Source organism: Syngnathoides biaculeatus, chromosome 10 (assembly GCF_019802595.1).
Source record: "Syngnathoides biaculeatus isolate LvHL_M chromosome 10, ASM1980259v1, whole genome shotgun sequence".
NCBI classification, from domain to species: domain Eukaryota; kingdom Metazoa; phylum Chordata; class Actinopteri; order Syngnathiformes; family Syngnathidae; genus Syngnathoides; species Syngnathoides biaculeatus.
The window spans coordinates 4,461,086-4,483,711 of record NC_084649.1 but is presented as its reverse complement, the minus strand read 5'-3'; the positions used below and the strand labels follow the sequence as shown (position 1 = coordinate 4,483,711).

At 42.8% G+C, this 22,626-nt stretch overlaps 1 protein-coding gene across 4 annotated transcripts; it reads left to right on the top strand.

Annotated features, from left to right (window-relative positions):
* Positions 1-1,216: 1,216 nt before the first annotated feature.
* Positions 1,217-21,427, top strand: grm6b (glutamate receptor, metabotropic 6b). Of its 4 annotated transcripts, none has more exons than XM_061832185.1 (10): positions 1,217-1,735; positions 11,146-11,362; positions 13,858-13,993; positions 14,607-14,761; positions 14,892-15,032; positions 15,127-15,327; positions 15,913-16,052; positions 16,705-17,328; positions 17,403-17,714; positions 20,872-21,427. In XM_061832185.1, exons 1-10 carry the CDS (start codon positions 1,217-1,219, stop codon positions 21,109-21,111), a joined length of 2,685 nt encoding a protein of 894 aa, XP_061688169.1. In that variant the 3' UTR covers positions 21,112-21,427. The 4 variants fall into 4 exon arrangements, with proteins under 4 accessions (XP_061688169.1, XP_061688168.1, XP_061688170.1 ...); XM_061832184.1 differs by having other exon boundaries at positions 11,146-11,365; XM_061832186.1 differs by having other exon boundaries at positions 1,238-1,735; positions 16,711-17,328.
* The last annotated feature ends 1,199 nt before the right edge of the window (positions 21,428-22,626 follow it).

The window sequence follows — 22,626 nt, the reverse complement described above, 5'->3', positions numbered from 1 at the left end:
TGAAAATCAAGATTGGTCAATGAAGAATGGGCAGGTGAGTGACTTGTTTTTTTTCTTCGTTTTTTTGTAATTAACATTGCTCTGTTGTAAAGGTGTCATAACAACTTTACTGCTCCGGTGCATGCACCAAACTGGAAAAAGTACATGAATAAAGAGATCACACTTTGTTGCAATTGATATTTGTCATATGTGATGGTACCATATATAAAAATATCAGTGTGCTTTTAAACTTTGTTATTCTTAGAGGCTATCAATAAAAAAATAAAATGCTGCAAGCTTATTTTTGACCTGATTATTTCGGACCTCTTCTCTCTGTGCATGCGATTGAGAAATGTTTCAATAGACATTTTCTGTTTTTCTGAATTCATAAAGTTTATCATGATATGCCTTCAGTTGCCAACGATAACAGTGTCCTATATGTACTTGTTACAAGTGCATATGAAAGATGCACTTTTTCTGCCATTGCAGGTAATTTGAAAATTCATTTTGAACCATTACAAATGGTATTTATTGCACAGATTAAATTAGAGTACAATCAATCTAAATGATAAATGTCGCATGTCATCAGCCCCCCCCCCCATGGTCATTATTTAACACACCTGCTGCAAGTTCACACGATCACCAATAGATACTTCAAGAAAATACTTGCTTAATTACTCACTGTATATCTTCACAAGTTAATGAGTACCAGAAAGAGATTCATTAAAAAAAGGAAAAGTGCATTCAAAATGAATGTGAGACAAGAAATTGAAGTGTTCATTATTGTTGTTTGCAGTGGTTTACAACTAGACTGCATAGTCCAGGTGTTTGTGATAAGAGAAACCCACAATATAAAAATAAAATAATCAACTTTTTATATTATTACCTCTCTGGCACTATCAATAATAATAAAATCGCCATTATGATGCCGGTACATCGAGTTTTAGATCTCAGCAGACTGCATCGGTGAAGCTAATGAAGTGCCCAGGGAGTGTATTCAGTGTACACTGTACGCATCCAGTATATTTAAAACCCGCTAGAGTTTCACCCCTGTGAAGGAATAATAAACTGTTGGCCATCTGGGATTACTAAACATGCAGAAGAATGACTCAGTGTTTTAAGTGATGAGGTCAGACATTGTAAAAATATTGTGAAAAGCCCATCTGTGAATGTCCCCACAGGTGTCAAAGGTAGAAGGAGAGGTGTGGTGCTCCAAGTACCTCTGCTGTTTAGCATCATGACATCAGAAGCCTTCTCATCGCATCAGGGCAGCTGGCTCAGGAAATTGTCCAGACTGTTGTGTATGCTAGTGGTAGGGACCCTTCCGGGTTTGCGGGCCCAACAGGGCACCCAGCCTCAGTCTCTCAAAATTGAGGGTGACATCACCCTGGGGGGTCTGTTCCCAGTGCACTCCCGAGGCCCAGTGGGAGTGCCCTGTGGAGACATTAAGAGGGAAAAGGGAATCCATCGATTGGAAGCCATGCTGTATGCCCTGGACCAGATCAACAGCGATCCGGATTTGCTGCCCAACATCACGTTGGGAGCCCGTATACTGGATACTTGCTCAAGAGATACTTACGCACTGGAGCAATCGCTCACTTTTGTCCAAGCCCTCATTCAAAAGGACACATCCGACGTGCGCTGTTCCAATGGAGAGCCTCCAATCATCCCCAAACCTGAGAGGGTGGTGGGTGTAATTGGGGCGTCTGGCAGCTCGGTATCCATCATGGTGGCCAACGTGCTTCGGCTGTTTTCGGTAAGATGCCTTTCACTATCTCTCATTGATAGACAGAGACACACGACGATCCTTTTTAGTAAATAAGATGATGGAGAGAAGAATATGGAATCTGCCTATTACCCACCGCTTGCTCTGTCAGTCTTGCTGGGCAAGCGTTCACACTCGCACCATTGGAAAATTTCAAGCAGGGATGCCAGACTTGTCTTCATCAAAGGACACATCATCACATCAAATGAAGTAATTTATTTGTATAATGATTAATCACAAAACAATCTCAAAGGGATTCACAAGATCGCAATTGACAATTGATCATTGTTATGATTCCCCTGAGGGGTTTGATTAGAAGATGGAAACCACAGAAATGTGTTATCACGGTTTGTTACACTGGTTCAGGATTTGGTTCACATTCAGAGTAAGGGATCAAAATGCAAGACAAATGTCTGACTTTTGTGCAAAAAGGAACATATGTCATGTCATTATCCAAGCTGTTTATCCTCACAAGGGTTGCGGGAAAGCTGGAGCCTATCACAGCTAACTTCAGGCGAAAGGCAGACTACACCCTGAACTGGTCCCCAGTCAGTTGCAGGATAGATATCAACACCATCACTGAGCGGAAATTGTTCCCACACTGCCTGCACCTGCACCAAAGGCAGGCATGTGTACCACGACACCATCAGTGACTCTCAAGAGGAACATACTTGTTTTTTTAAATAGATATTTTTAAATTAAATATCATAACCTTACATTTTTACTTTTTATAGCAAAGTGAAACATAAATACTTTATCTTTGTAAGGACATTTAAAAGCTGCTGGAGTTTGTGTTTGCACTAAACGAGTTTTTCAAAAATCTAAACTAGCTGCTAGGTGTCTGGAGCCAGAAGCTGAGTTGTACTGTGATTCTTTCCAGAGTAGGGGCTCGAGTTGTGCAGACAGTGCATCTATGGCAATATATTTGTTGAAACGCAAGACTTGCTGTGCTCGTTCACCAATTAGGCAGCCCGGCCCGCACAAAGCTGGACATTCCGATATACCAAGGGTATGTCCTTGGAGAAGCCTCATGTGGAGGCATTATTAGGAAGCCATTCGTGTTCTAGGCAGAACCCTCCCCGCTGTACACGACTGATTCCTGCATTGCAGAAAGGGCAGGCTACACAGACGTAATGAGATGATCATTTCAAATATGTATGACATTTTTACAAAATTCAAGCAACTTCGTTATGGTTATGTTTAGGGCTGGGATTGGGGTTAGGGTGGTTTTTTTATAGATTAGGGTTAGGATTAGTGTGAGTTACGTTTCTTAGGGTTAGGGTTAGTTAACCTTCTTAATATTTCTTGGTGGAAGGAAAGTTTCGTGAATGAAAGTCCACACTTATGCCTGCTCAAATCACACCACGCCAGAACCTTAATATGCTTCTTACGGAACCACTCCTTGGTTTTCCTGGCTGTGTGCTTCGTGTCGTTGTCATGTTGAAAGACCCAGCCACGACCCATCTTCAATGCTCTGACTGAGGGAAAGCGGTTGTTCCCCAAAATCTCACAATACATGGCCGCGGTCATCCTCTCCTTAATACAGTGTAGTCATCCTGTCCCATGTGCAGAAAAACACCACCAAAGCATGAGGCTACCTCCCCCATGCTTCACAGTAGGGATGGTGTTCTTGGGATGGAACACATCATTTGTCTTCCTCCAAACACAGTTAGTGGAATTATGACCAAAAAGTTCAACTTTCGTCTCATCTGACCGCAAAAATTTCTCCCATGACACCTCTGTATCATCCAAATGGTCATTGGCAAATTTAAAACGGGCCTTGACGTGCTGTTTTAAGCAGGGAAACCATGGAAACAGTGGTCCCAGCTCTTTTCCGGTCATTGACCAAGCCCTGTCGTGTAGTCCTGGGCTGATTCCTCACCTTTCTCAGGATCATTTAATTCTGACAGGATTAAATTGAAATCATCGCAAATAGCGCAAAGGTCACTAACATGTTGCTTGCTGGGATCATGTTGCCCCCAAGGCAGTAGTTTTCAACCTGGGGTCTTGGGGGCACGGGGCGACCATCCACCAACATGAAAAACTTACATTAAGTTACATCCAGTTGTTGTCCCTCCCGATTGGAAACATTTCAAGATAGCGGGGTTGGGGGCTGAAAATTTAATCTCCAAAATGATGGGAACTACTGCTACGAGTACCACAGGAGTCGCCCACGGGCCTGTTCTACAAGTAGCTCATCGGTGATGGACATTAAGATTTCCTTGGAATGTTGTAGTGAATGTTTGAAAATATAAACAAAAAGAGATTTATATTAAGTGTAACATATTGATGTTTATCTGCTTCCTCCCTATTAAATCCATCCATCCATTTTCTTAGCCGCTTAACCTCACGATGATTGCAGGAGTGCTGGAGCCTATCCCAGCTGTCAACAGCCAGGAGATGTGGTACACCCTGAACTGGTTGCCAACCAATCCCAGGGCATAAATGCTCACACTCACAGTCACATCTACCTTAGAGTCTTCAGTTAACCTACCATTCATGCTTTTGGGATGTGGGAGGAAACCAGAGTGCCCTGAGAAAACCCACGCAGGCACGGGGAGAACATGCAAACTCCACACAGGCAGGTCCGGGATTGAACCCAGGACCTCAGAACTGTGAGGCCAACGCTTTCCAGCTGGTTCACCGCCCCTCCCTGTTAAACCATTGCTTATAGTTATAGAAACAATTACTGTCATCTCTCTGTTCACTGACACTTCACATATTGCCATTTACTTATTTGTGATAGCATTTAATAAAAAGTAATTTGAGCAAGATTGTAGTTTCAGAAATGTGTATCAAACAAATGAAGAAGTACTGTACCACTCAGTTTCTAAATGGTTGGTGACTCCTAATGTAGATTATAGGAGTACTTCTTAAGAAACAATCTGTATTGTTGTGGTTGATCACAATTGTCTAATCTGTTTCTTGAATTTTTCATGGTTGTACAGACTACTGACCTGTGATGAGGACACTGATCAATGCAATGTTAAGACACAGAGTTTAAATCCCACATAATGTCATTAAATTCCTGCCATGCTAAGGCAGCAAATCTAGAAAGCCATTTCAAATGAGAAGAGTTTTTGATGCATGAAATGATGGAGTGGATTTCAACTTTTTTCCTGGGGGCTATATTTGCATTCTTTATGTCAAGGATGGCCCCTAGGAGCCAAGGAGCTGCAGCTGACATACATGGCAGATGTTAACTACAGAATTATAGATCCCAACCTCCACTAAGCCCCTCTCAGCTGCTCAGGACCCTGGGCTGAAAATAGAGCATCAGCCCAGAGGATGACATTGGTTCCAGGATAACAGCAACTTGCAGCCTCACCAAAGAGGAGTAGATTTAGCTAAATGGTTTCTTTCTCCCTACTATCCATATGTGCTGCACTCTGTACTGCACATGCGACTCCACTCACGTACACTGTGTTGCTCACTGAGCATCTGTTCATAGACAAAAGAGAACAAAGTGACACACCAGTCACTGGAAATATGTCTTTAAAGGAGACATAACGTACTATAATATGATGAAATGCATGCATCAGCCTTAATGTGGCGCCCCATAGGCTAAATTTTATTTGGCACCAGACTTTAACACTTGTGATTTACATACACTTACAAAAGAAATCCGATAGCATTATTTTTAAATTTGTCTTTGTTGTATGAAATAATAATACCCAATTTAAAACTAAAACACAAAACATATTAGAATCTAAAGTATAAAAATGAAAAACCTAATAAAATGGAATGTTGTCTATAATGGATGTATAAGAGAGATGTTTTTTTCATATTAGTCGCATGGCCCAATGCAGCCCTATGGGGGCACAAGCCAATGCAATCTGTAGGCCGGTCCCAAGCCCCGATAAATGCAGAAGGTTGCGTCAGGAAGGGCATCCGGCGTAAAACTGTGCCAAACAAATATGAGCGCTCATCTAAAGAATCCCATACCAGATCGGTCGTGGCTCCTGGCACTGCTAACCTGCAGGGCCTCGTGGAAATTCACTTACTGTGGCTCGAAGACAAAGAAGAGGAGGAAACGGAGTTCGTCGGCAGAATAAGAAGAGGAATGCACAGAACCTACAACTGAGTGTAGGGACTTTGAATGTTGGGACTATGACAGAAAAAGCTCAGGAGTTGGTTGACATGATAATTAGGAGAAAGGTTGATATACTGTGCATACAAGAGAGCAGGTGGAAAGGTAGTAAGGCCAGAAGTTTAGGAGCAGGGTTTAAATTATTCTCCCACGGAGTAGATGGGAAGAGAAATGGAGAAGGGGTTATTTTAAAGGAAGAGCTGGCTAAGAATGTCTTGGAGGTGAAAAGAGTATCAGATCGAGTGATGAGGCTGAAATTTCAAATTGATGGTGTTATGCATAATGTGATTAGCGGCTATGCTGCACAGGTAGGATGTGACCTAGAGATGAAAGAGAAATTCTGGAAGGAACTAGATGAAGTAGTTCTGAGCATCCCAGACAGAGAGAGAGTTGTGATTGGTGCAGATAGTAATGGACATGTCGGTGAAGGAAACAGGGGCGATGAAGAAGTGATGGGTAAGTACGGCATTCAGCAAAGGAACTTTGAGAGTCAGATGGTGGTGAATTTCGCAAAAAGGATGGAATTGACAGTGGTGAACACTTATTTCCAGAAGAGACAGCACATAGCAACATAGATTGATCTACAAGAGCGGGTAGGAAGATTAAGAAGACAAAGGCATCCAGGAAAGGAACTTTCAGGGACAGATGGTGGTGGACTTTGCAAAAAGGAAGGAAATGGCTGTAGTGAACACACTTTTCCAGAAGAGCCAGGACCATAGATTGACCTACAAGAGCAGAGATAGAAGCACGCAGGTAGATTATATTTTGTGCAGACGATATAAGGTGAAGGAGGTAACTGACTGTAAGGTAGTGGTAGGGGAGAGTGTAGCTTGACAGCATGGGATGGTGGTGTGTAGGATGATGCTGGTGGTGGTTAGGAAGATTAAGAAGACAAAGGTAGAGCGGAGAACCATGTCATGGAAGCTGAGAAAGGAAGAATGTTTTGCGGCCTTTCGGAAAGAGTTGAGACAGGTTCTCTATGCACAGGAGGAAATTCAGGAGGAAGACTGGTCTACGACAGCCAAGTTGATCAGAGAGACAGACAGGAGAGTACATGGTATGTCTTCTGGGAGAAAATGGGAGAAGGAGACTTGGTGGTGGAACCCCAAAATACAGGAAGTCATCAAAGGAAAGAGATTAGCGTAGAAGAAGTGGGACATAGAGAGGAGTGAGGACAGGTGAAAGGAATACATTGAGATGTGACGTAGGGCAGAGGTAGAGCTGGCGAAGGCTCAACAAGAGACATATGATGACATGTACACCAGGTTGGACACGAAAGAAGGAGGAAAGGATCTCTACAGGTTGCCCAGAGAGAGGGATAGAGATGAGAAGGATGTGCAGCAGGTCAGGGTGATTAAGGGTGATGGAAATGTGTTGACTGGTGACAGTTGTGTGCTAAATAGATAAAAAGAATACTTTGAGAAGTTGATGAATGAAGAAAATGACAGAGAAGGAAGAGTAGAAGAGGCAAGTGTGAAGCACCAGGAAGTGGTAATGATTAGTAAGGGGGAAGTTAGAAAGGCACTGCAAAGGATGAAAAATGGAAAAGCAGTTGGTCCTGATGACATACCTGTGGAGGTATGGAAGTGATTTGGAGAGGCGGCTGTGGAGTTTTTGACTAACTTATTCAACAGAATACTAGCGGGCGAGAAGATGCCAGAATAATGGAGGAAAAGTGTACTAGTTCCCATTTTTAAGAACAAAGGTGATGTTCAGAGCTGTGGTAACTATGGAGGAATAAAGCTCATTAGCCACACAATGAAGTTATGGGAAAGAGTAGTGGAGGCTAGACTCAGGGCAGAAGTAAGTATCTGCGAGCAACAGTATGATTTCATGCCTACAAAGAGTACCACAGATGCATTATTTGCCTTGAGGATGCTAGTGGAAAAGTACAGAGAAGGTCAGAAGGAGCTACATTGTGTCTTTGTGGATCGAGAGAAAGCCTATGACGGAGAACCAAGAGAGGAACTGTGGTACTGAATCCGTAAGTCTGTTGTGCCGGAGAACTATGTTGGAAAAGTAGAGGACACGTATGACAGCAGCAGAACAATTTAAGGTGGAAGTGGGACTAAATCAGGGATCAGCTCTGAGCTTTTTCCTTTTTGCTGTGGTAATGGATAGGCTTACAGATGAAGTTAGACTGGACCATGATTTTCGCAGATGATATTGTGATATGAAGTGAAAGCAGGGAGCAGGTGGAAGCACAATTAGAAAGATGTCCAGTGGTGAGGGAGTGAGTATATTGGTAGAAAGGTGCTGAGGATGGACCTGTCAGGCAAAAGAGTGAGGAAGACCAAAGAAAGGGTTGATGGGTGTTATGAGGGAGGACATGAGGACAGTGGGTGTTAGAGAAGAAGATGCACAAGATGGGCTTAGATGGAAAAAGATGACACGCTGTGGCGACCCTTAACGGGACAAGCCGAAAGGAAAAGAAGAAGAGTAGCATGGACCATTACAGACACAGAGTAGGTTTAATCTACACAAATGATCTATAATAGTTAAGACCGCTGCATGCTGCAAAGTTTCAGAAATATTGAACTGGCTATTTACTGTTTAACATACCCAGTTGGGGCAATTTATCGTTTCAACACTATACAATGTAGATTAAAAAAAAAGACAGAGAGGGCCTAGTTGCAGTGATGTGCGTGAGTACTGACAACATGTGCCAAGACAGAACAATTTAGTCCTCAATTTTTGAGATATAGAAAAAAATGCCTTTTCACCATCACAGGGTGACAGATTTTTATTTTTTGGGGGGGGGGGGGGGCAAAAAGCTAAAAGCTAGCCCCATGATGAAAGAGAGCGAGAATTATTTAGGAATAATAGCTGACCCATTTCTACCACCACTACATTGTGCAGTTAGCCATCAAGCTATACCTACAAACCAGAAAAATGCATCTTCCCTGGAGCATTTTGTGTTATTTGGGCTCGTGTCATTGTGGTGATGACCCACGCATGATGGTGAGTTTGACGAGCCCACTGTGAAGTGGCCCACTATGAATGGGTAGGTTAATACAGTCAGCCACCGTGCCTCCAATCACAGAATATTAAATGCTAAATGAAATGCATTTTTTTCCAATTTTGTGGTGTTTAGCTGGATGGACTTGAAGAACGGTGGATCTCTAAGCCTTTTGTGCTGGAACAGTTTTGCTGTCCAAGAGGGGAGTTTGAAACTCTCCCTGTGCTTATTTTAAAATTGTATTATTATAATTATTGAAAATGCATTCAGACAGAAAAGGGTTAGAGTGGAGAAGGGGCATGTATGATGCATTACAATTTGGGGTGGGGTGGGTGTGGGGGAGGGGCAGAGTGGAAAACCACCACAGATGTGCCAGCACCCGGTCATCCTCCTTCCCCACCATTCTTGGTGCCAGTCCCCCAGTGTCCCTGAATGAGATATGAGTTTTACCAATGAGTACAGTGTGAGTACTAAAAATGTGCAGTGTATGAAGTATCAGAATAGACTCCTGCCAGTCTGGCATGAAACAGGCTGTGAGGCTTGGTGTAAAAGCCATGCTGTAATTCTTGATTCTTGGGGTATTTTGACAAAATTATAGTACAGACAAGCCAGACACTGAGAACCGTTAAAAGTTAAAGGTCAAGTGTCATGCCCATAAACATTCTAAAATAGATATTGTAATGAAAAATACATATAACATTATTCACTTCAATGTCTATACGAAAAAATAAATATGAGCGGAGAGTGCGTCATCCATGTCTAAAGTTGCGGAAGTCTCATTCGCCAATCAAGTGGTAGCCATGTTGGCTGCACCTTATATCCGTGACACGGGGAGAACATGCAAACTCCACAGACACGGGTCTGGGATTGAACCTGGGACCTCGGAACTGTGAGGCTTACACTTTCCAGGTGAACCACCGTGCCACTCCAGAACACTTTATTTCATGAAAAAAGGCAGTGAGAAGGTGAGGAAAAGCTCATGATCCAAAATTTACTACCTCTCAGGCTAACTGGTCTTTATTGATTATATGACTGTTGACAGACGTCACATGATCAATTGTGAGACATGTAGAGATAAATTGCTCATAGCATGGAATCTGGAGTCAACACTGTTGTTGGGCCATGGTCACACTATCCCACTGTGCTTGGAGAGTTTTCATTTGCAAGATCAGCCCTTGGTGAACTGAATGGAGTACCGGTTAACTTGAGCTCAATGGGTTAAACGCAAAGCAGCAAACTGCACTACAGAATTAAATATGTTGTATGGCTTACAACTGAGAAATGCTATCGTTTTTCGAGTCCCTTGATCTCTGTCTCTCCCTCTGTGCTTAACATAATTTGACTAAAACCCCTCTAATCCTTCCAGATAATCTGTGAAATGGTTCTCCCGCCCATCGCTTCTTTTCCATTCACTACCCCTTGCGCCTACCTTTCTCTCGATGTGGCTCTACCATTAAGCCACACATTTACACCAGCACGAGCAGGGTCAAGGTAGAAACAGGACATGTAAGCGATGTCATAAAAGATGTGGTACACCTTTGATTTAATAATCTCATCTAGTTCAAACAAATGATATTACAGCTGCGTTTCCGACCATCTGTACTTCACAATGACGCCATAGCCTCAGCGCAAACCAGGGCAGATCAAACTGCAAAGTTGCCTTCTTTCCGAGAATTACTGAGAGACACATTTCTCTCTATGATAGTCCACTTTTTAGATATTAATCCGCTGCAGCGTGTGAGACCTCACATTAATGTCACATGCATCAATGTATGGACTCTATAATTTGATTTCTTCCTTTATTTAACTAGGTAAAATCGTTATTGAGATCCAAGATGTTTATTGTTATTGGCCAAGAACAGTTCATAGACATATAGTACAGGGCACATAATAAACTCAAAAGACCCAACACGGTTGAAAGATTAAACACGATGTAGAGGTTTGTGTTTTGGGCCACATGAAAACAATAATTTCTCCTTTAAGATGTTGAATGCACCCCTATAAGAGTTTATAAAAAATACGGCAATAATTGATATTTTTAACCACTACAATTGCAACTAGGTTGTCTCTGGTTTGCAACAATTTTGGTTTTGTCTCTTTAATTAAAAGCACCCTACATTGAGCTAAATGAGATTTAATGTCTCAAAAGTAAACATACAAGAGATTTTGCATTTAATAGAAGTGGCAAGCAGCCGGCATGTGAAAAATGTCTCCGGAGATCTTTTTGCAGAGATTATTGGCATTGAGTACATAAAGAATAGGAGTGGTACTCAAGGTCTGGGGTACCACTTTCAAAACAAGGTTATTAGCATCTCACTTTTTCCACTTTTCTTTCTCATGAATGTGTTTCAGATCCCCCAAATCAGCTACGCCTCCACTGCGCCGGAGCTGAGCGACAATAGCCGATACGAGTTCTTCTCCCGAGTGGTACCTCCTGATTCTTACCAGGCACAGGCCATGGTGGACATCGTGAAAGCCATGGGCTGGAACTACGTCTCAACACTGGCGTCAGAGGGCAACTACGGCGAGAGTGGAGTCGATGCTTTCCTCCAGATATCCAGAGAAGCAGGTTGCGTTTCGGAGCCCACTGCAGTCAGCAGTCAGTCATATTAATTTAAGATACAGCACACAGGGCAACCCCCCCCCCCCCAGCTCCTCAGATATTACCAGTATTCAGATACTTGATATCACTGACCACACAGACATGCACCCATACATGCATGAAAGCAATTCATATTTTTCACCTGCTACTCAGCCAAGGTGGGTGGAGTACTGATCATTGAAAATACCGAATATTATTGGTCTGGTAGTGAGAGAGTCAGAGACAAATGAGAGTACTGCCACTAAGTCTATATAGACTGTAGCTGTACCACAAGCCTTCAGTGCTGAGACAGTAGATTATTTTTTGGACAAATTTACCTGGAAAAGCTTAAATATCATGAATGCTGTCGCTCCTGTTAAAACTAAGACAATCTTGAGGCCACCGAGAACACTGTGGAGGAGCACAATGATCACCAAGAGCTCTAAATCAAAGTGTAGGAAAGCAGAATAAAATTAGAGAAAAACTAAACCCGAAATTGACTACTACAGTGGGACTAGTCAATGCTAGGGAAAAAAAAAATCTCGTTATCTGAAACCCATTAAGTGATACTTTATATAAATCCACTGATTTAAACCAAATAAATCTTAAGATGAAAAATAAGGATCAAAAGAGGCTTGGTCTGCCCCCCAGTTCAACCTTGGGTGTGAAAACACTAACGCTTCTCCAGGGATAGAAAATGCCAACACCACGACAGGCTTGCTCTCTGGCCCCCCTCTCTGGATGCTCTCTTCCAGGCTGGTGCTCTGTGTTTTCGGGTCTGCTGAGGTTTGCCAAGACCTTCTCGATCAAGCCGCATTGTCTCACCCTCATCGAGATGACATGGACCCTTCAAAAGAGTAGCCTCAATGGCCAGGCATACTTGTCCGCGCACAAATCAGACAGAAACAGGCACCACACGCATGCTCTGAACCTCCTGTGGGCATCTGTGCCCTCAGGCTGAACTCGGAAGGAAGCTCGACCCACCTGCCTCGACCTTTGTCGATGCTCAAGTGCAATTTTGCAGCCATCTGAAAGTACAGATTGGTACATATTTGGGTTAACGAGAACAGTGACTCCTACTATGCGTCTGGCCATCCTATGCTCATTGACCCTCCACCCCCTTTACGTCAGTCACAACTCGTCTTCTTGTCTATTGTTGTAAATTCCCATGTCAGTTCCTATTAGAACTCCAACAATAGTCCTCCTTTTTGTATTTGAGTGAGGAGAATCGATGAACCGCTGTAACGGAAAATGTAAATGGATTTATTGTAGCAAACCTTCGAAGGGTATGAGATCTATCAAAAATTAATGAAAAGAAAAAGGTTTCTTGTCATTTTTCCCAAGTGTTATATTATGCATGGAAAACAAGTGATGTGGTTCCCCATAAATCAAAAATTAGATTTACAATGCGGGTGTCCCCTCCGGTGACCAACAGGCTTGGGTCTAATAATGGAGTGGAGAGTCCAAAGCAAACATGGTGAAGCAGCATTTAGCTAATATGCTGCACACAAATGGAATAAATTGAGGTGACGTCAACCCCAAGTATGAATGTTTTTAAATCCAGGTTGAAAATTCTTGTTTTTTCTCATGTTTTTTAGAATATTTCCAATTTGAATATTTCTTCCACTGTACGTTGTTTTGTTTTTTCATGTTTCATTTCCGTTTTTAAATGCTTGTCATCATTTAAAGGACAGTGAGTTACCTTGTGTATGAAATGCGCTATACAAATAAATTTGCTTGGCTTAGTAAATCTTTAAAACATCAAAACGACATCATGATTGCTTTTAGTGACTCTTTTACCAATGAGAGAAGCTGAGCTAAATGTGAGCAACATCTTTAGAGCCCGTTTACACTGGACCATTTTAAACAAAAAAGAAAACGTTTTCACTGCTTCTTTCAACTCATTTAAAAAGAAGACCAAATGAGAACCCCCACCCAAAGAATTTCAATATCAAAACAGTAAAATCTAAAAGCTTATTCCAGGCATCCCCAAACACAGTATGTGCCGTTAAGAGTAATAGTGGAACACAGCTATGCAGTATTGTTTTTGTAGCGACACCTTCTTAAGTGTAGCGTCATGGTTCATTATCGCATCAAGCAAAGCCCATTATTACATTACAAAGATTTCAAGAAGATACAGTACAGTATAGCCCAATGAGGAGTATGGTTTTATCTGAAAGCACAAGGTGGAGGTTTACTGGGCATTGAATTATATTACGCTTTTATATGAACCCGTAAGATGTCCCATGCAGCCATTACTTACAGTGCTTGTGTTAAGATAATCCTCATATCTCATCACAAAAAGAATAATCACTCATCAAATGAACAACACCATATTTCAGCAAAGTAGCCTGTGCTGTTTATTGGGGATATTGTGTAATATTTTCTGTTTTTTGTAGACAATTACCGGTATGCATCACATGATGCAGTGGCAGGCAGAGACATAAAGAATGGTAATAAGATCTTCTATATGTCCATCACAGGGGGGCTGTGTATTGCACAGTCCATAAAAATTCCAAGAGAGCCCAGACCTGGGGAGTTTGAAAAGATCATCAAGAGACTAATGGAGACATCGAACGCTCGTGGGGTCATCATCTTTGCCAATGAGGATGACATCAAGTGAGTAGAAAAGGTCATCTTCATGCTGACGTGGGGAAGAACATATGCATTGAAAAGAAACTACGAAAGACGCAGCACAGTATCACAGTCGAAAGAGTACAATGATTACAAGGCATCAAACAAAGAAAACAGAACGTGGATGAAAACACTAATATTTGGCAATATTTGTCCATTCTGGCGATGCAACATCATCTTCTGGAAGGCAAAGGGGTTGGATAAAAATCTTAAATAATTGTGACTAGAATCATAACAGGACGATCAATAGTGTCAGAATCGAAGCACAGTGCAAGGAAACACAAGCAATGTGGACACTGCACTCCATTATCAGGATAACGTGTCTAATTAGCTTTGAAGCAATTACTCAAAATTGATCTTCATTAAATCTTGTATTTTTCTCGAGCAAAGGAAAAAGGTCATGGTGTCTGGTTAACCCAGATTCCAAGAGTAATCAGGATGAGAAGTGAGGCAGTGATGGCAAAATATTGATGTACTTTGTTTTGAGCAAAGCAGCATCTTTTAATACTGTAATTTGCTGTACTTTCATGCATCCTGTCTAATCCCTCTTAGCCCTATAAACTGACCTAAGTCTTTATTGGAATGTGTTTCCTTTCAGGCGAGTCTTGCAAGCTGCCAAAACAGCCAATCTGACCGGCCACTTTCTATTTGTTGGCTCGGACAGCTGGGGGGCCAAGAATTCCCCCATCCAAGACCAGGAGGAAGTGGCGGAGGGTGCCGTCACAATCCTGCCAAAAAGAGCCTCCATTGACGGTAGATGAAATCAAGAAATGTAATATTTACTGGAAGCTAAACCTGAACGGCGTTGATAGTGTTTTGACGTCTGATGATGATGATGTCATCTGATGTCTGACATTTCATCAAATTTTGAAAAATAATTCAGGATTCGACCAGTACTTCACGTCAAGATCGCTGGAAAACAATAGAAGAAACATTTGGTTTGCTGAATTTTGGGAGGATGACTTCAAGTGCAAACTAACACGGCCCGGCATTAAATATGAAGCAGACCGAAGGAAATGTACAGGTAAGTTGGACAATACAATGTAACTGAGGAATTATAAATCTAGTTTTTAAGGACTAATGTTTTTTCCTCACGTGACACGTCTGTGTTCTGCTAGGTGAAGAAAGAATAAGTCGAGACTCTCAGTATGAACAGGAGGGGAAGGTGCAGTTTGTGATGGATGCAGTCTATGCAATGGCTCACGCCTTACACAGCATGCACATGGACCTGTGTCCTGGCTCTATGGGCGTTTGCGACAAGATGGATCCAGTGGAGGGACGCATGCTACTCCAATACATTCGCTCTGTCAATTTTAATGGTATGATTTTAACATTGATTTTTCTCTGACCCCTCTTGCATAATGCGTGGTGATGCTCATGAACAAATTATTTGACTTTGGGTTTCTGCAAGGTTGATTTGAGGAACTTTAGGGAGGAAAGAAAACTGTTAAAAAGAATTCAGCAAACCTTGAAATGTGTCCGCTAATGTATCAAGCAAGACTAGAAGATTGTACATCTCTGCGGGGCCCTCATCTTTCATAAAAAAAAGTCAGTTTTGCAAAAGGAAAAAGGTGTTCTGTGAAAGCATACGTGTTTACTGCTCGCCTCTTGCTGGATGTCCTTGGCCTGTACAGAGGGTTTCTCTGATTGTGCGCCCACGGGCAACTGAAAGGAACATCCAATCACGTTAGGGAAACAGAGCACAATATACTGAAAGACCACTGAAGTGCAAGAGAGCCTTCACTAAAGCACATCATGCACTTAGCTTTCACAGGATGGCCAAGAGTGACATAAGCAAGCATTAGACATACTTAATAACGTGGGTGTTTGCTTTTCAAGACGTTTGGAAAGTTTGTATATCTTAGTAGTTTACAGGCTATTAAAATAGTTCTTCCATCCAACAGGAAGTGCAGGAACAGGTGTGATGTTCAATGAGAATGGAGATGCACCTGGTCGATATGACATCTTCCAGTACCAACTTTCCAATGTCAGTAACCCTGGCTATAAGGTCATTGGCCAATGGACAAACCACCTCCGACTCAATGTAAATATTTGTTTTTCATGCATCACAACTGATTTACATATTCTGATTGATTTACAGACTAGAAATGAGTCACCAAGAATGAAAAGTTGTAGTTTGGAACAGTACCAAAATGTATACCTTCACACCACCCAATACTGATTTCACACTACTACACTACTTACACTAGGAGAAAGTGACAATTTCAAGGGGCATGACTGACGGGGGCCCTAGAGAATAGTACTGAATTTTCAATTTGTGCCATTGATGAGGAAATTATTTAGTAGATTATTTATTGATTTACTGTATCTATTTATTGCAGTACTTCAAATCTATGCAGTTGCTTAAAATGATTCTCTTTTGAAACTAATTAACTCCTTTCACATCACTTCATTGAATTGTTAAATCTGATTAATTAAATTGATGGGAAAAAACATTTTGGATTGATGAATATAGATGTCCCAAACTACTTTCAGAATTTACCAGGTAGCTCTTTCTCTCCTGTTTCCAGTTTCTTAAAGAGAATAATTTCAGCAAATGGGAAAATTGGCATCTGTCTCTCTACCATTAACGTATTTTGACCCTCATTTTGGTGACTAGAAACACAATTTTAGCTCCCTACAAGGGGTGTAGTTAGAACATGGCAGTAACAATCCGGTAACTACTTCTCTTCCAGCCAGAGGAGATGCAGTGGTCAGGCGGGGACCGTAAAATCCCGGATTCTGTATGCAGCTTCCCATGTGAGCCTGGTGAGAGGAAAAAGATGGTGAAGGGTGTTCCCTGCTGCTGGCACTGTGAGCTTTGTGATGGCTACCAGTATCTTCTGGACGAGTTCAGCTGTGACATGTGCCCCTTCGACATGAGGCCCCTGAAAAACCGTACAGGGTGCCGACCCACACCGATCATTAAGTTAGAGTGGAGCTCTCCTTGGGCCATAATCCCCGTCTTCCTGGCAATTCTGGGCATCCTGGCCACCACGGGGGTTATCGCCACATTCATCCGTTTTAATGACACCCCTATTGTTCGTGCCTCCGGCAGAGAGCTCAGCTATGTCCTACTGACGGGCATCTTCCTCATTTACCTCATTACATTCCTCATGATTGCGGAGCCCAGTGTGGCAGTGTGCGCTTTCCGGAGGCTGCTTCTGGGGCTTGGAATGTGTATCAGTTACGCTGCCATGCTGACAAAAACCAACCGGATCTACCGCATCTTTGAACAGGGCAAGAAGTCCGTCACACCACCAAAGTTCATCAGTCCCACTTCTCAACTTATCATCACCTTCATTCTTATCTGCGTGCAGGTAGATTTGCTACTTTCAGTGGGTTCACTCAAATTCAGTTAGGACCCAAAGTAATGACACCACTTTCTCTCCAGGTACTTGGTGTGTTCATTTGGTTTGGTGTGGTGCCCCCTCACACCATCATAGACTATGAAGAACAGAAGCCTCCAAATCCCGAATTTGCCCGAGGAGTTCTCAAGTGTGACATGTCCGATCTGTCGCTCATCCTGTGCCTGAGCTACAGTATTCTTCTGATGATCACCTGCACAGTGTATGCCATCAAGAGCAGAGGAGTTCCTGAGACTTTCAATGAGGCCAAGCCCATTGGCTTCACCATGTACACCACCTGTATTATCTGGCTGGCTTTTGTACCCATCTTCTTTGGCACTGCACAATCTACAGAGAAGGTAATTTCCAAGCATTTTGTTCAGTTCTGCTGGGAATGAAGGTATAATGTGACATAAGTCGGCAAAATAACAGATCAGAATACAGCTGAAACAGAAACAGATGGGTAAGTCGGTAACACTCTAAAAATTGGGTGTCCAACGCTTCAGTCACGATCGACCAGTCACTCGCTGAGGCAGTTTTGGTTGTGACCGCGTGCCCCGCAAAAACAGAAAAAAAAAAGACATTAGCCTCTCATTCGTCTTGTCAGGATTACTCATGGAAAACAGATTCTGGGTGAGGAACCAGACAAAGCCCGGCATTAGGAGCTCTATGATGAATAAAATAAATTGGATGTAGGTTTCCCATGCCGGGATGTGGGTCACACTCGGGAGCCAGGCCTGGAAATTGAGCTCAAAGGTGAGTGCCTGATGGCTGAGCCTGCACCCTCGGGGCCTGGCTAGACACAGCCTGAAAGGGTAATATGGGTTCCCCTTCCCATGAGATCACCACCTCTGGGAGGGGCCATTGGGCCACTCACTGAAAGGTAATGATCCTGAGCTGGTGTGTGAGGTTGAGAAGTTCATGGCCTACTGTCATGATCCTGCCGCTCCAGCCCGGGCTGTGCGGGTGCCCGCGCGGTTGCGCCTATTGGGAGGCGCACACCTGTCCCTCATGCGGGCTGATTACCCTGTGTATTTATATGACCCCGATGACGACTGGTCCGCGCCAGATTGTTGAGCTTCATGTCCCGTTCGAATACTCCCGTATCCCTGATTGACAACCCTTGTGTACCGACCTTCGTCTGTTCTCCGACCAACCCTGTAAGCCCGACTCCTTTGATACTTCTGCCTGCTTTGATCGATCTCCTGTGTACCGACTCCTGCCTGCCCTAGACCTGCCCTCTACGCCCGACGTCCCGACCACCGCTGCTGCACCTGACTGCCTGCCCGATCCCCGACCATTGAATAATAAATGTTTTTCCCGAATTACATCTGCGTCTCCCGTGTACTCCTGCATTTGGGTCCTACCTCCGTTCCGATGGGTCGTAACAGAACGGTCTGGCCAAAACAGGGCCCAGCAGGAAAGACCCGGCGTCGCCGGGACCGACGCAAGGTAGACCAACTGCTGGAGGACCAAGCCTGTCTGATGCGGGTAGGCTCCATGATGTCCCCCGCTTCCGTGTCTTACGCTCCGCCAGCGAGGTATGAATACATCCCGAACATGACCCGTCCGGCTCCTCATATACTTCTGGACTCTGACTTTTCGGAATATGAGGAGGACCATGATTTCTATGACCGGCTGCCTGAGTACGACTCCGATGACTTTGATTTTGAATCTCTTCGCCCGACGTCCCAACTACCACTGCTGCACCTAACTGCCTGCTCGATCCCCGACCTCGGCATATAATAAACATTTCTCCCTGAACTACCTTGCATCGTCCGAGTCCTGCATTTGGGTCCTACTCTCGTTCCGATGGGACGTGACAAAAGCGTTAGCCTCACATTTCTGAGGATAGGGGTTCAAATCCCAGCCCCGCCTTTGTGGGGTTTGCATGTTCTTCCCGTGCCTGGGTAGGTTTTCACCGGGCGTTTCAGTTCCCTCCTATATCCCAAAAATATGCATTAATTGGAGACTCAAAATTGCCCTTAGGTGTGATTGTGCCTGGTTGTTTGTTTCTATGTACCCTGCAATTGGCTGACAACCAGTTCAAGGTGTAGCCTCAACTCCTGCACAAGGATAGCTGGGATGGGCTCCAGCTTTCCCGTGACTCTTGTGAGGATAAACAGCTCAGAAAATGGATGGATGGATGGATGGATGGATGGATGGATAATGGTGATACCCTTCATATGCTTTACTGAGACTTGACAATGCAGTTGTCATGAACTCATGGTAGTGAGAAAAATAAAAACAACCCTCTTACTGTTATGCTTACAGGATGCTCTTGCTCCTATTATTGAGATACAGTGTTTCCTTTGACCACGTTAGTTATTTCTATTGTCACACATACACGAGTGTTGGGAAAGTATTTGAAAAACAGCAGATACTTTCACCAATAGAGAGCTGTATTATAAACCAGTGAGGCCTAAACAATTAAAGCCCACAGTGCTTTCAAATTCTTTTCATCTCCTCTAAATAGGAATAAAGGGAAATATGAAATGACAAAGAAAATGGGTCATATGAACGTGGAGATGGACACAAACCCTCTTGATTCACAACCCATTCAATAAATCATTGCTCAAAAAAGGGTTCTAAATATAGACGTTTGTCCATCTCATGAAAATATTATTTATCCCTTCTGTCTGTGCAGGAGCATGTGAGAGCTGGTCTTCTACCTGCTTGCTTTCTGTATTCATACAGTATATGGAGGCACCATTCATGCTTTTAAGGCTGTGTATTAGCTTGCCTTGGGGTATAAGCACATCAATTCAATACTGTACTTAAATGCCCACAGATCCTTTCAGAGATGGGGTGGAGTTCATTGAGTGAGTGGTAAAAAGCATGGTTCCGCAAATAAAAGAAAACATTCTGAAAGGATCGTAAACTAGAGGTACTGCCAAAGATGTGAATCTGGTCGCATACAATTTATGACTTATTTATGCTATAAATATATCTTATTTCTGGCACATGTGCGTTGCTTTATTTATAAGCAGTACAATTTGCTGAATAATGAGTTCATAATTCATTGGAGTCAATCTCAGTGGAAGTCAACTTTGATTATTGCTGTTGGCTTCGCAAGAGCCACTGAGAGTTGATGTCAGTCAAAGCCCATATATAAAAGCCTCCTTTTCTAAATACATACATACCCCAGAACATAAATCCAGCACCAGACTGTGGGCGTGTGACAAAGGGCGCTGGGGGGGGATCAAAGCCACTTTTGCTTTGGAACATAAAAGCCGAAGACAGTATTATGACACCTAATGGTAAATGCAGTGTGCCACAGCCCGACAGACTTCAATTTAAACTTCTGTCTCCTTTTCTTTCTGCTTGGATGCTTGAATTCTATTGACCCCCTTAAAATTTGGCTTTTATTTTATTTTTTTGTTTCAGTTTGTTGGTTGCTCCGATTTTGATCTGCTGTGTTAGTGTAAGTTGTATGGGTTCTCAGGTGTACCTAATGAAGCGTCCAGTATGTGTGTGGGTGATAAAGATTTTTCATCACAATTCTTCCTTTTCTAGATGTTCATCCAGACTACAACCCTGACGGTGTCCATGAGCCTGAGTGCCACAGTGTCCCTGGGCATGCTCTACATCCCCAAAGTCTACGTGATCATCTTCCACCCAGAGCAGAACGTACAGAAGCGAAAGCGTAGCTTCAAAGCAGTGGTGCAGGCAGCCACTGTGTCCACACACCTATCACAGAAATCTAATGACAAACAGAACGGAGAGTCAAAGATTGAGCCAGACAGGTCACAGTAAAAGAGACTTAAATGAGAGACTCTATCCATCACATCACAAGCGCACTTACAGACATTATCAGTCAAACAGAAGACAAAAAAGCATTTACGGTATCGAGGGCAATATTCTCCCCCAGCCCTCCATATTCAGAAATGACACCAGAAATGTCCCTGGGTTTCTTTATTCTCCATGACTAAATAACTCCGGACTAATGTGCTCTGAAGAGCTCACCTTGAGGAAACTGAAATGGTTGAAAATGAACAGCTTTTCTTGAAGATAAGTTAACTGTTAACTATCACAGCAAGGATTTTTTTCTTTGTACAATGCTCACAAGATGTTAGAGATAGCCGACCTTTGGGTGAACTTTCAAAATGAATTGAAACGTACCATGACCTTCACAGGTGAACTTTGTTTGACCTGTAAATTTTGAATGCACAAGTCAAATTGTTAAAATTTCAGTACTTTTGCACAAGATGCTGCTCTCTAACAAAGCTGAATTGCAAATTTCACCTGTAGTTCTTTTTCATTTCCAATGTCCACTTTTGTGCCTTTCGGTGATACTTCCAATCGCTTAGTATCGCTGTTGCAACCAGCTAATGACACTCTAACTTTAGTGGCCACTTCCATTTGGGAACATCCTGTTTAAAGCCTAACAATGGCAGGTTATTGTTGATCAATTAATTGGTATTGTCTAACTCTTGTGATGTCAAAATGTAAACTGCATGGTGAAGAGTACTGCCTCAACACTAAATCCAATCAGCCAGGGTGTGTCCAATAGATGGCCATTCAATTGATTTTGTAGGGGGGGGCATTGTCACATTTTAACTTAAGAGATGCTCACCAATTACCAGGGCACTACAATATTGTGGGGAAAAAATGAGATCACAGTGGTCCTATAAGATCGTGTACCTATGTCCAAAAATCCCGTGATTTTTGTTTATGTCGCCATATTGCCGGTCCAACAAAGCATTGTTGAAATGGAATTCCTTTGAGACAAAACGAAAATATGTCTTATAGCACGACACCCAGAGTTTTGTCCAATTTCGGTAAAGATTTAGAAGGTATAAATAAATATATAAACCAAGGTACATGGAAAAATGAGAGACACGTGGCACAGAGGACCCATATTTAATGCCGAAGTCGATGTTTTCGCTGATAGAAAGTGGACTGTTAATTCATTTCCGCTTGTCTTGGACAACTGGATCAACACATGTATCTGGTGAATAAGTCATCGAGATTTACACAGAAGAGTTTGAAAGCGTATAAAAGTCTGAACGCATACAAATAATTCATTGCTGGATCTGTTCTCAATCAGGAATAAATCCCACATAAGTGATGGACCCACTCAGATTTCCATCCATCCATTCATCCATTTTATTTGCCGCTTATCCTCACGAGGGTCACGGGGAGTGCTGGACCCAGCTGTCAAGAGGCAAGAGGAAGGGTACACCCTGAACTGGTTGCCAGCCAATCGCAGGGCATATGGAGATAAACAGCTGCACTCACAATCACACCTGGTGGCAAATTAAGAGTGTC